Source organism: Bos mutus, chromosome 2 (assembly GCF_027580195.1).
Source record: "Bos mutus isolate GX-2022 chromosome 2, NWIPB_WYAK_1.1, whole genome shotgun sequence".
NCBI classification, from domain to species: Eukaryota; Metazoa; Chordata; class Mammalia; order Artiodactyla; family Bovidae; genus Bos; species Bos mutus.
The window spans coordinates 122,179,943-122,192,510 of NC_091618.1; the positions used below are offsets into that span (position 1 = coordinate 122,179,943).

The 12,568-nt window shown below is 36.0% G+C and overlaps 1 protein-coding gene across 2 annotated transcripts in view; it reads left to right on the forward strand.

The window, feature by feature from the left end:
- DNAJC10 (DnaJ heat shock protein family (Hsp40) member C10) overlaps positions 1–12,339 on the forward strand; it is a 49,743-nt gene extending 37,404 nt beyond the window's left edge. For both annotated transcript variants that reach the window (XM_005895422.3, XM_070359242.1), the window contains exons 17-24: positions 126–227; positions 1,460–1,615; positions 3,205–3,338; positions 4,323–4,376; positions 4,666–4,813; positions 8,175–8,294; positions 10,076–10,180; positions 11,277–12,339. In XM_005895422.3, coding sequence (XP_005895484.1) covers positions 126–227; positions 1,460–1,615; positions 3,205–3,338; positions 4,323–4,376; positions 4,666–4,813; positions 8,175–8,294; positions 10,076–10,180; positions 11,277–11,288 — 831 coding nt within the window. In that variant the 3' untranslated portion in view covers positions 11,289–12,339. The remainder of the gene's footprint in view (positions 1–125; positions 228–1,459; positions 1,616–3,204; positions 3,339–4,322; positions 4,377–4,665; positions 4,814–8,174; positions 8,295–10,075; positions 10,181–11,276) is intronic.
- The last annotated feature ends 229 nt before the right edge of the window (positions 12,340–12,568 follow it).

Genomic DNA, 12,568 nt, shown 5'->3' on the forward strand with positions numbered 1-12,568 from the left:
TCAGTTAGGCATTGAGTCTTTTAAAATCTTGTTGCTGTTACTTAAGGCAAGCTGGTTATAAATTTGAAGCAAATAGGTAAAATATGTAGAATCTTATGTTTAATTTGTATTTTCATTCCTAACAGTATAACATTCAGGCTTATCCAACAACAGTGGTATTCAACCAGTCCAACATTCATGAATATGAAGGACATCACTCTGCTGAACAGATCTTGGAGTTCGTAGAGGTATTTTAAGTTATAGCCTATATAGCTATAAATCCTTCCATGTGTGTATATACTTCATATGAGTATTTAGTAATGTTTAATAATAGGATTTGTTATTTTTGTGCCAAAAACATCTTCTGACAAAATTATTTTTTAACTTTTCTACTCTTTTATTAATAGACTTATTCTCAGAGTTCATAGCTAGTGTGTGCTTTGTTTGTTACCTAGTATGGTGCCTTGTACTTGGTGGACACAATTAAATACGTGAAATTAAAACTTCTACATAAAGCCTTGTCACCCCTCTCCCCGCCCCCGTTTTCTCTAGTTTTCTCTAATCTACCACAGATTATTTCTTTTTGGTCCCATATAGATTAGATAGCAGTGAATCCCATTCTTGGATAGTTCCAAGAAATATGTGGCTAAGGACAGTCTTACCTCAGCCACCAATGGAAGGATTCTGCAGGCCTCAGCAGCTTATGCCAAGCCTGCTGCGTTCTTAGCCCAGAAGTGCTCTACTGGAGCATCTACCCACCTTTTTTTTTAATCACTACAAATCTTAATTGACTAAAATAGTTAACAGGGGACTCCTAAAAAAATGAACAGTCGTAGCTTATTATCTATGCAGTTGCCCTCCCAGCCTCTGTCCTACTCTTCTCTTCCTCCTCCTGAAAAATAATAGCTTTTTGTTTTGTGTTGTCTGTCTCCCCAGGGGAAGCTAACATGATTAGTATTACCCAGTCATGATAGACTGAAGCTTGTTATTAACAAAACAGCATTTGAAACAAGTGATCTGAGGTTGTGCAGTATCTCAAGTGGGAATGTCAGAAAAACAGGATAGTAGGCTTTCCATTAATAATTAAAGGGTCCTTTCCAAACCAGTTATTGGTTCCAAAAAGAACTATGTGGCCTATGTAGACATCTGGGCAGCTCTTGAATCTCTTGCCTCATCTACCCACAACCTTAAAGTTGCCACTTTTCTCTGCCTAAGATGGTTTTAGTGATACATAGAGATAAGAAAATATTCCTTGATTTAATAAGACTGATGGGCAGAATCCAAACTTAAAAAGTAAATTAAGGATCATTTCTTCCTTTTTTAAAATAATCCACTATAGATTCTCTTTAAATATCCTAATGTATCCTTTGATCATTCAAAAGCAGAAACTTTTCCAAGTGACATATACCAACAATTTGCCCAAGACTATGTGAACTACTCTTTTTTATATCTGTTACAATGAATGGTATATTCTCTTTAGGATCTTATGAATCCTTCAGTGATCTCTTTGACACCTACCACTTTCAACGAACTGGTTAAACAAAGAAAGCATGATGAAGTCTGGATGGTTGATTTCTATTCTCCATGGTGTCATCCATGTCAAGTCTTAATGCCAGAATGGAAAAGAATGGCCCGGGTATAGTAAAAGAATTTATTGTCCAAGTCTTAACATTTACTAAGAATGTTTATTTAACAATTACTTTGAAACTGAGATGAATGAACCTACCTCCAGATTGTCACTTAATAAGAGTTTTGATCGTTTTTTATATAACGATTAGATTTCAACTCTACTTCTCTCTGGTGCTGAATAGTATACAATAATGACCCTTTTTTCTGTGTCACTTGGTTTGACCAAATTTCTGCCAACATCAACACAAAGATCCTCTTTGTTTCATATTAATATTTTTTCTACCTCTTCATTGTTAGAGCTTAGAAATACAGTTTCTTCACAGTATTATAAGATAATAAAGAAAAAAATGGCCTTGATCAATGAAATAGTTAGATTTTTAAGTTTCCTACAGAGCATTATAAATCATGAAAGATTGGAAACAAATTATTTAAATATCAGAATGGAAAATGCAATTACTATTTTATTTATAACGTAAAAAATGAATAAACCTAAGAGTTAACATTCTTTCTAGTATTTAAATTCATAATAATATAATTTTCCACTCTTTTCAATAAAATTTTTAAATTCGGGCATGACTCAGTATGCTATCTGCAATCCACATTTCCATTTTAAAAAGTAATTTTAAAGTACTGTTGCAAAGAAATTCATTAGTTCTTGGTTTCTGACACATCAAATTTTAGATATATGTAATTTTCCCCATGTAATAGATGAATGAAATCAGTTATTTAGTTTACAATAATTTTAGTAAGTTTTTGACTACAAAATTAGATTTCCAATTCATTACTGTAAATGTTCTATTATGTTTTAAGCCCTTAACCATTTGTATTTGGCAAAAATCACTGGTAGATAATATAGTAACCATCTAACGGTAACTACTTCTCTATTGTAAACATAAAAAATTGTTATGGAGCATCTACTACATCCTATGCTGGAGAATGCTTAATCTAATGTCTGGCCCCGAACTCTCATTAGACATCTCTCAGAGGTCACAGTTTCCAACCCAAGTTGAGTCTCGAAATTGAAGCCAACATGTTTAAAGTCGAATTTGCCGTTTGTCCTCAAAACTAAGTCTCTTTTTCTAACTTATTCATCTCTATCAAAGTTACTATTCTCTTAATTACCCAGACTTGAAACCTGAAGGGGATTCACTCACCTTTGATTCATTCCTTCTAAAAAATTGCAATCAAATGGACATGACATAAAATTCATTTTCCCAGTTTTCAAGTGTATAACTCAGTAATTTTCAGTATATTTGCAGTGTTGTATAACCATTACCACTAATTCCAGAACATTTCCATCTCCCTAAAAAGAAACCCCATACTTTTCAATACCCTCTTCTCCCTGCTGCTGCTAAGTCACTTCAGTGGTGTCCGACTCTGTGCGACCCCAGAGAAGGCAGCCCACCAGGCTCCCCCGTCCCTGGGATTCTCCAGGCAATAACACTGGAATGGGCTGCCATTTCCTTCTCCAATGCATGAAAGTGAAAAGTGAAAGGGAAGTCGCTCAGTCGTGTAAAAAAAAAAAAAAAAAAAAATTGTTATGGAGGTAATTTAATTCTAATTACTTTGATCTATTCATTTTTTTTTCTTTTATAGACATTAATTGGACTGGTCAATGTGGGCAGTATAGACTGCCAACAGTATCATTCTTTTTGTGCCCAAGAAAATGTTCGGAGATACCCTGAGATAAGATTTTTTCCCCAAAAATCAAATAAAGCTTATGAATATCAGTAAGTATTCTCTAAAATTTGAAGGCATTTATATAATCATTTATTTTTATACAGTTAAAATTTTAAAGTTAGGCTAACTAAATAAAAGTTAAACCACTCAGTATTTTGGGAGAACCCACACCTTATTTAAAATAGTGTGGGAATGAGGAATTTACAAAGCGAAAAGTGGACTGCCTGGGCACACCGATTGTGAAGCTGACAGTCTGGTATAGAAGGAAATGAGAGGAGGAACATTTATTAAGCCCCTCTTTGGTTTCAGGTACTGTACTAGAGACTTTTTGCTCACATTATTTCCACTTGTCTTCACACATACTCTTGAGAAGTAAGAATTATTACCCTTCCTTACTATTACAGATAAATAAACTGTTTCACAGACCTTGGATAACTTTCCCAAGTCACACATCTGCGAAGGTTTGAGGTTGGGCTTTGAGCTCAGATCGGTGTCACCCATGCTGTTTCGACAACACCATATGGCATTTCAAGTAGGAAACTCAAATACAAGACAGAATATAATAAATATTATTAAAAAGTAGAAATGAACCATGGATTTCAGAGAGAAGGATCACAACCATGAGAGGAAATCACGAGGCTGCATTTATGCTGTCCCTGTTGACATGTGTCTTAAAAAGTGGATAGGAATTTGATGGACTATAATAACCAGGGTAAAGGTTTCAGAACCAAAGCCTTGGAGATTTTGAGTTTTGCCATTACCGTAGGTCTTTGGGAGATGTCCAGCAGACATCTAAACATTTAGGTCTGTTTTGAGCATACTCACACACAAAAACGTCGAGACTAGAAAAAATATGTTTGGAAAGCAATGTAAGCCTTGTAAGCTTAGTATTTGTGGCTAAGGTATATCTGAGAAAAGAGGTGCCAGATAAAGTCAGTCAACTGAACTTTTAAATTGCTACAAAGGAAATGTTTTCTGAACATACCCAATAATAGAAATAACGGTTTACAACTTACATATTTTTCTTCTTTCAGTAGTTACAATGGTTGGAATAGAGATGCTTATTCTCTAAGAATCTGGGGTCTAGGGTGAGTAATTAAATTATGTATAATTGTATAAATTATATTCAATGCTCTTTACCTTCCTCTTATGTCTGTGGCTAAATTTACTCAGTTAAGGTTCTAGCACTTTTCTCCTAAGTAACACTTACTTAGGAAAGTTCTAGCACTTAGGAAGGACTAATTTACCAAGATAAGGTTATGCTTTATTATATTGTCTTTCTTTGAAGTCTATTTTTAACTTATAAAGATTTGCAATAGTCTGTTCTAGATGTTTGCTTTGACTTGTATAATAAATAATTTTGATCCCTTGTCACAGATTTTTACCTCAAGCATCTATAGATCTAACACCTCAGACTTTCAATGAAAAGGTTTTACAAGGGAAAAACCATTGGGTGGTTGATTTCTATGCTCCTTGGTGTGGACCTTGCCAGAACTTTGCTCCAGAGTTTGAGCTCTTGGCTAGGGTAAGTCTTATCTATCTACTGAAATAAGTTGTAGTCACACTCATGTTTTAATAATTAGATAAGATTTTGTAAATAATAATTTTTTCCTTAAAAGTTTCCTCTGAATTTAAAAACTCTGTTCCATTTCTGTGATTTTGATCTTCGCAGTAGGTTCTTGCTTCTTCACTAAAGCTTGTAACTACCTACCTACCTATCTTGATTGAAAACATCTACTTAACAACCAAAATAAGCCGGAAACCTCACTTCTTCCCTTGTTCTTTATTTTCTTCCTGCTGCCCTCCAGGCAGTCACTAGGTCCTGTCACTAGATCCTCTCAGTTCAGTCTCCTAAACTTCTTTGAAATCTGTCATCCCTCTGCTAGCCTGTTGGTCACGCCTTCATCATCTAGACTTAGTTATATGCGCCTCTTAACTAGTCTCATACTGCCAGTCTTCCCTCTTCAGTTCCACTGTAATGATCTTTCTGAAATATTGCCTTCTCTAGCTTTCTGTTAACCACATTTCTTGACATGCGTTCTTGATTACAGCTGTCTAATCTGACCCTCCTGACCTCTTTAGCTTTTTCCCTCTCCCTGACAGTATACTGCAGGCACGACAACGTACTCCAGGTTCTCTGAACAAGTGCTTTTACGTACATGCTGTTCCCTCTCTAAAATGCGTTTTCCTTACTTTGGCCATCTGGATTGTTTTTTTGTCCCTAATCTACAAAACCCAGCTCCAGTGGGATTTCTGTATTCTCTCCCCTTCCCAGTACCCCTTCAGGATGCTTACACATTGTATGTTAACTATATCTGTCTCCTCCAGAAACTGTGAGCTTCTTGAAAGCAGTATATGTACCTATCTGTATATCCCCGGTGTCTTAACTCGATGAACACTTACAAAATGAAAGTAAACGCGGTTTATTTTGGTGTTTCTGTCATAAGTCCTAAATTGTTAGCTTCCCCACCTCTGTACTCAAGGAATTTTGCCTTTGGCTACAGAACATTCATTAGAATGAGAAAGCCAGCACTAGTTCCACCAGCCTGAAACGGAAGCTGAGCATCCAGAGAGATTTCAAACTCCTGTGGAGCCGTAAGAGATAGTTTTAGTTATTCACTGGTTTTTGAAATAAAAGGTTATTCTTTTTTTTTTTTCTACATATTATATCTTTTTTTCCTCTTATGCTTCTTTTTCTCCAGTAATCCTAACAAAAATGTTTTATTCCCTTATCTCTTAAGTACTAAAAAACTTAATTTAGCTATTTTGTAATGCAGCTGTATCTTGAATATAGCAGAAATTATTTAAAAGGTCATTCAGCAAATCCTGAGCACCAAGTAAAAAACACTATGCCAAACATTAGGGCTGAAAAAAATGGAAAGATGAATATTGCATGTTTTTTAAATGAGATTTTAATCTATTGGGAAGGTAAAATGCAAATATATATAAATCAGTAGAATCTTTAGTGAAATTAGAGCAAAACAGGAGTATGGGGAGCAGGTCAGAGTCATACCAGGAGACAAAAGGCTCCCCGGAAAAGGTAGTGTTTGAGATGAGAATTGCAGTATGGCTAGGACGGTGGCCCTTGGAAGGGTTGACTCAGGGGTGCTCTAAACAGAGAAACAGAATTTGCAGAGATGCAGGGCACACAGACAGCGGAGCAGGCTCAGGCTTTTCCTCTGTTGGTCCAGTGTCACCAGAGGATAAAGATAAAAGGGGCGTGGCCAAAACTGAGGCTCTTGGCCAGGCAAGGACAAGATGGTTTGGTCAGCTTGCCTGCACTCACACTGTACACTTTTCCTCGCTGCTCATACTGCTCAGAATGTATTCTATAGACGCATGGGAGGAGAGCTGTTGGATTTGTCAGGATCCACTTTATATTGTAAAAGGATCACACTGAACAGACTGAACCTGGCCGTCAAGACGAGAGAAAGATCAGAGCACCAAAACCAGTATAGTGTCCTTCTGTAACTGAGAGTACAAGCCAGCTAGATTTCTCTGACCTTCACTATGAGCGAGAGAGAGAGAGTGTGTGTGTGTGTGTGTGTGCACACGCGTGCTTCTGCATGCAGCCTTGCTGGTGCCCTAGCACAAGTTAGTCTGCCTTTAGTACCCCAACCTTGGGGGCAAAATTACAGGTAGCTGGGGTATTTTAATTGTCCTGAAGTGAGAGGTGATAACCTGAACCAGGATCATGGCAGTGGTCATACAAAGAATGAAACAAATATGAGAGATAAGAATGACTAGGATTTAGTTAGTGTTTATTTGTGATAAGTGTAGGAGAAAAAGGAGTCTAGCGTGGCCCTAGTTTCTGGCCTGAATTAAGTGAACAGTAGGACAGAAGGGCTGATAGGTTAAGGGAGAAAGGAGTCATTTTAGAAATGGTATCTTGAAGGTGCTTTAGCTGAGACAGGCCAGTACATAGTTGACTGCAATCAAGGGAATGTTGGGGTTCAGCAGCATATAGATGTATAAAATCTCCCTGGGAGATTGTTCACAGTGGGAAAAAATGCTGATGAAATACGGAACTCTGGTTGGACATTTCGAGGGGCAGATGTAGGAGGAGTGCCCCTTGCTGGAAATGAAGAACAGTAACCAGAGGAATCGGGTAGCCAAGAGACTAGTGATAAGTGCCAGGAAAGAAAAGAGGAGAGAAAGGAGTGGTCAGTCATGTCAGATAGTCACTAAGAAGACTGAAAAGTGTTCATTGAGTTTGGTCAAGTAGAAGTCATTGGTGAACTTACAGCAGTTTCAGCAGAGGGAGCAATGAGAACAGAAGCTAGCTAAAATGTGTTGATAGTAAGTAGATGATGGGGAAGTGGTCAAGGAATAAATTTGAAAAAGAAGCAGGGTGGTGATTAGAGGAATCAGTGCCATTAAGGAAGGGATTCTTTTTTGGTCATATGTATATATGCTAAACAACAGCAACAGTATATGCTCACGAGTGAGTAAGAGCTCTGATGGGGAGGGACCAGAGAATGTTGAAGATAGTCAGCCTTCCATGGGAGGAAGTTGCTCACCTCAGCAGATGAGACTGGAGATAGGAGGAACAGAAAGACAGAATCTCAGACGTTTGTGGGTGACAGGAAGAAGGTGAGGTCCTTCAGGGTAAAGCTTCTCAATTTTCTTGATAAGGCAAAGGAGAGTTTATTTGCTATTGGAGGGGCCGTGCTAGGTAAATAAGAGTTCAGAGCTAGTAAGAATTTGGAAGCAGTCTTGCTTAAATGGAAAAGATTAAAACTATGTTGTTTTGGTTTGGGGTTTTTTAAGTAACAAATCCTTGCATTTATAAATATTTAGAATTTTTAGTATCATATTGCTCTGTGGTTGCCAGAGTAGTAGATACCAAAGAAAATAACAACAAAAGCATATTATTCTTTTTTCAGACACTTAAAGGAAAAGTAAAAGCTGGAAAAGTAGACTGTCAGGCTTATGCTCAAACTTGCCAGAAAGCTGGTATCAGAGCCTATCCGACTGTGAGATTGTATCCTTATGAAAGGGCAAAGGTATGTACATGCCTTCCTCTGTGTCCCTTTTCTTTAGCAGGTAAAGCGTTTCTAGTTTCTTTCCTTTTGTCGTTTCTCACTGTGTCGCGTGCCACTGAAACAGCTGCTTTTCACATACACACGAAGTGATTTTAAAATTTTGTTCTGCCTCACAGTTGATATGATGGTCTCCAGGGCCTTAAAATTTCTGAACTCGTGAATAGGGAACTACTAAATACACATACCAAAACACTAACAGTGGTTTTGTGTGGGTGGTAGAATTCAAGGTAATTGTTTTCTGTGAAGTTTTGTGTTTCCTATTTTTATAGAATTAACATATATTACCTTTATGATTAGTTCTTCCAGGAAAGAAAAAGAAAAAAAGAGAATACTGTCATAACTGAAATAGCCTTAGTACCTGAAAATTTATCTTGAGGAATATGCATTAATGGTTTAGACTATTAAAGTTAGGGTTTTGTGATTCATTCATAATTTCTTTTTTTGGGCCACTGACACTGGTTTTTAACTTTCTTTTTAAAGACAGTTTAACCCATTAGACCTAGCACACAGTTTGAAGTTCCACCAGGAAGAAGGAAACTGGTGGCTCCAGATCCAAGTCTTTATGGTCACTATTACAAAAGTGTATACCTTTTAGCCAGTGTAACTGCTAACCGAAAGGATTCACGACCTTTGCCATCTTCCTAAGTAAAAGACTAAGACATTTTTGACAATAAAGCTGTGATAGACAAGTATTTGTTATGCATACATTTTCTGGTAAAACATTGAGATAAATAATTTCAAATGTTTTGATACATAACTTTTGAGAAAGTATATCAGATTAAGATCTTGTGCAATTTATTTGTGATTATAATACATTTTGAAATAGAGCTAAAGAAACTAGATGATGAATTTCAGAATTCTAGACTTGTCAGACACCTACATTTTTCAGTGAAGGATTCTTATTTATGATGAAGGTATCTCTCTCTCAACAAAGTCTGGGGTAAGCAGAACTCAGAGTAAAGGAACTTTATACCAAAGCCTGACTCTTCATTCCTCTGGCTTCTGAGTTCTCAGAACACCTTGAGAATTAGATATATAAATAGGTGTCTTATTCAGGTAGAATGATGTTAGGGAAATATCAGTATAATGAGCAGTCACAGAATTAACCAAGCCATACAGGGAACTGTTTGAAAACATGATGTCACCATATGTCCGAATGGAAAGGCAGGGGTAGAATCCAGAAGTCCAGCAGACAAGGCCACAGCAGAATAAAGATCAAAGTGAGAAGTACCAACCAGGTGAGCAGCTATTCACAGAAACAGAATCCTAGCACACAGTTTGAAGTTCCACCAGGAAGAAGGAAACTGGTGGCTCCAGATCCAAAATAACCAGACCTGGATGTATTGACCTGACCCTTCCCCCTGCTTTTCAGCCACCTTCCTGCCATAGGCAGATGAGAACCAGGAAATACATGGCTTTGCGTGGTTGTAATTGGTCAAAGTTTTGTCTGTGCCAACCAGTGACTTTAGAATGTTTTGAGTCCTCTGGGGACATCTTTTCTTATACAGTTTAGATGTCTTGATACATTTGGAGTTAGCAATGCATTTTAACCAATTAATTACATGTTCCCATAACAGTATTGTTAGTATTTATTTCTGGTAAGTTATTGGTTGATTGCTTTTGCCAGCAGCATTTCCTTGAAGAAGTTTTAAGTTTTAAACATTTAATCAAGTTTCTTAGGTGGAAATGTCAGTTTTGTTTAGATACTTAAAAGGTTATAAGAAGAGTATTTTCAATTTTAGAGAAATACTTGGGGAGAGCAAATAGACTCCAGAGATGCAAAAGAGATTGCTACCTTAATATATGAAAAATTGGAAAAGCTCCAAAATCATGAGAAAAGAGATAAGGTAAGGACTAAATCTAGAACTGACTTTGACAGATATTATTTAAATGTATTCTTACTGTACAGTATATGTATCAAACAGTAAAGCAAAGCTTCAAAAAACAGTAAGGTGGTTAGAAACTTTTTCTTTGGAAACTATGAAAATCAGAATGTAGCTTCTGAAATGCTTAGAAATGTGGACAAGTGAAGCTGTTTAACAGAAAAATAGTAACTATGGTCATAAATTTTGGTCAAATGTAAAAGCATTGATTTGAGCCTTAAAACACCTCTTGGAGAGCAAGTTTTCTTTTGTTCTTGGTATGGTCAGGATATATTAGGAGCCGTATTCATCTTGACCTGCCCCACCCCCTTGAATTACTAATCTATCAAGAAGCGGTACAACCTCTTTCTTGCTCTTCTAAAGAGGGCTATTCATGTTTTCCTTTTTTAAAATCAGTATCAGTGTAAGACACTTAGAAACCGACCAGCAAGTTTACAAATGGTAGAATCCTTTCTGAATGGAATTTAATACATTCACGTATAAGGTTTCTTGGATTCTTTCCCCTGTAAGGTGAAAGGACGAAAGAAGAGCACAGCTTCTAGAGGGCCAGAGAATCTGGCTTTACAGAGCCATGTTAGAACGATACCCTCATATACAAAGCTTTACAGCCTACTTCAAGAATTCTATTTTATCCAAATCTAAAAGATAGAAATGAAAGTTTTTTTTTTCATTTTTTGTGAACAATTTTTTCTGACATTTTGGATATGTTAGTTTTCTCACAATGTTTTATCTTTAGAATTCTGACTTTTAGCTCCTTAGACATTTGAAATCAAACATTATTAGTCAAAAGTAGAATAACTGAAATTAAGTTAAAGAGCGTGCCAAAGGATGACTTTGAAAGTGGTAAGTTATAATTGTATTACATGCCATGGGCAGGTGAGAATTGTGAGATATCCTTTTCCCACTGTTAGACAAGGAATACTTCCATGTGATCTATAAAATAAGAATATTAAGTAATTATTTTTGAAAAAGTAAAACTTAGGTCAGTTAATTATTTTTACCTTTTAACATTAGATGTTTAAGAGAAAAGAATTCAATCACTTTTACATTATTATTGTAGGACGAACTTTAATGACGTTGAAAATGAAGAAAAAATTGAAAAGAAATCGACAGATGACATCAGAAGATACCTTTTCAGAAAGTTAATTATATTCCTGATGGGAATAAATGAACCTTATCTTGGACTTAATATTGCACTGCCTGAATCTGTACAACATTGATATAAATGAAAGGTCTGCAGACTTTTCTATAAACGGCCAGATCATAAATATTTTAGGCTCTGTAGACCATGTATGGTTTTTTGTTACATATTCTCTGGTTTGGTTTTGGTTACAACCCCTTAAAAAATGTAAAAACCATTCTCGACTCAGGGCTGTGTACAAATAGGCCACAAGCCACATTCAGCCTGTGGGCCACAGATTGCTGACTCCCAGAAAGGTGTTTAGGCTGGCTGGCCTAAGAGATAAAAGTGTATTTTATCACTTAACGTTTTGGGGCTGGCCTGTAAGGAGAACTTGGTTTTTAGTCACCTGTTCTAAAAAATCTCTGAGATTGATGCTCTGACCATGTATTATTTCATTTAAAAAAACATTCAAAATGTGGGAAAACCATCTTTCTAATGGTTGAAGAATTGGTTGTAATTTTTCACATATGACAAAAAATTTTCTAACAGTAAACAAATCCTATTGACTTATACAGTATTCATAAATATCTGAGGGGGTGGAATATATATAGTAATTAACTGGGCATTGTAAACTATCTCAAGTATTTCTGTTTTAAAGATAAGTGTTCATTTATTTTTTGAGCTGCTTTCATAATAGTTTTTCCCTGTGATGGTAATTGATTTTTTGAAGCATCTTTCTAATAATTCATTTTTAGCTCCTGGGCTTTGATGCGTGTCTTCCATTTACAATTGCCTTTTTTCCTTCATAGTTGTGGTTTTTCATTCTTCAAAACTTTATTGGTCAAGAAGGAAAAATTTTGTTTGTTTCACTATAGCTCCTTATGATACTGTGGTTATTTCAATTATTTACTGTTGGAGGCTGCCATTTTCAGGTAAATATTGGCATAATAACTGAAGTTATTTCTGTAAGAAAATCAAATATAAAAATCTAAGAATGGGATCTTTTCATTTCTTAGTTGTTCAGAGTCAAAGAATCTGATTACTTTTTCCTTACACGTTAACAAAACATTGTAACATGTAGTTATTTAGTTATATTGCAGAGTATATGGAATGGTAAAAATCCCAGTTAATCAAGAGGTCAACAAATTATTTAAAAAACTTAAAATTTCCCCAAAACCTATTTGAATTATGCTTTATTATATTGGGAGTTTTGGGTGTTTTTTTTTTTA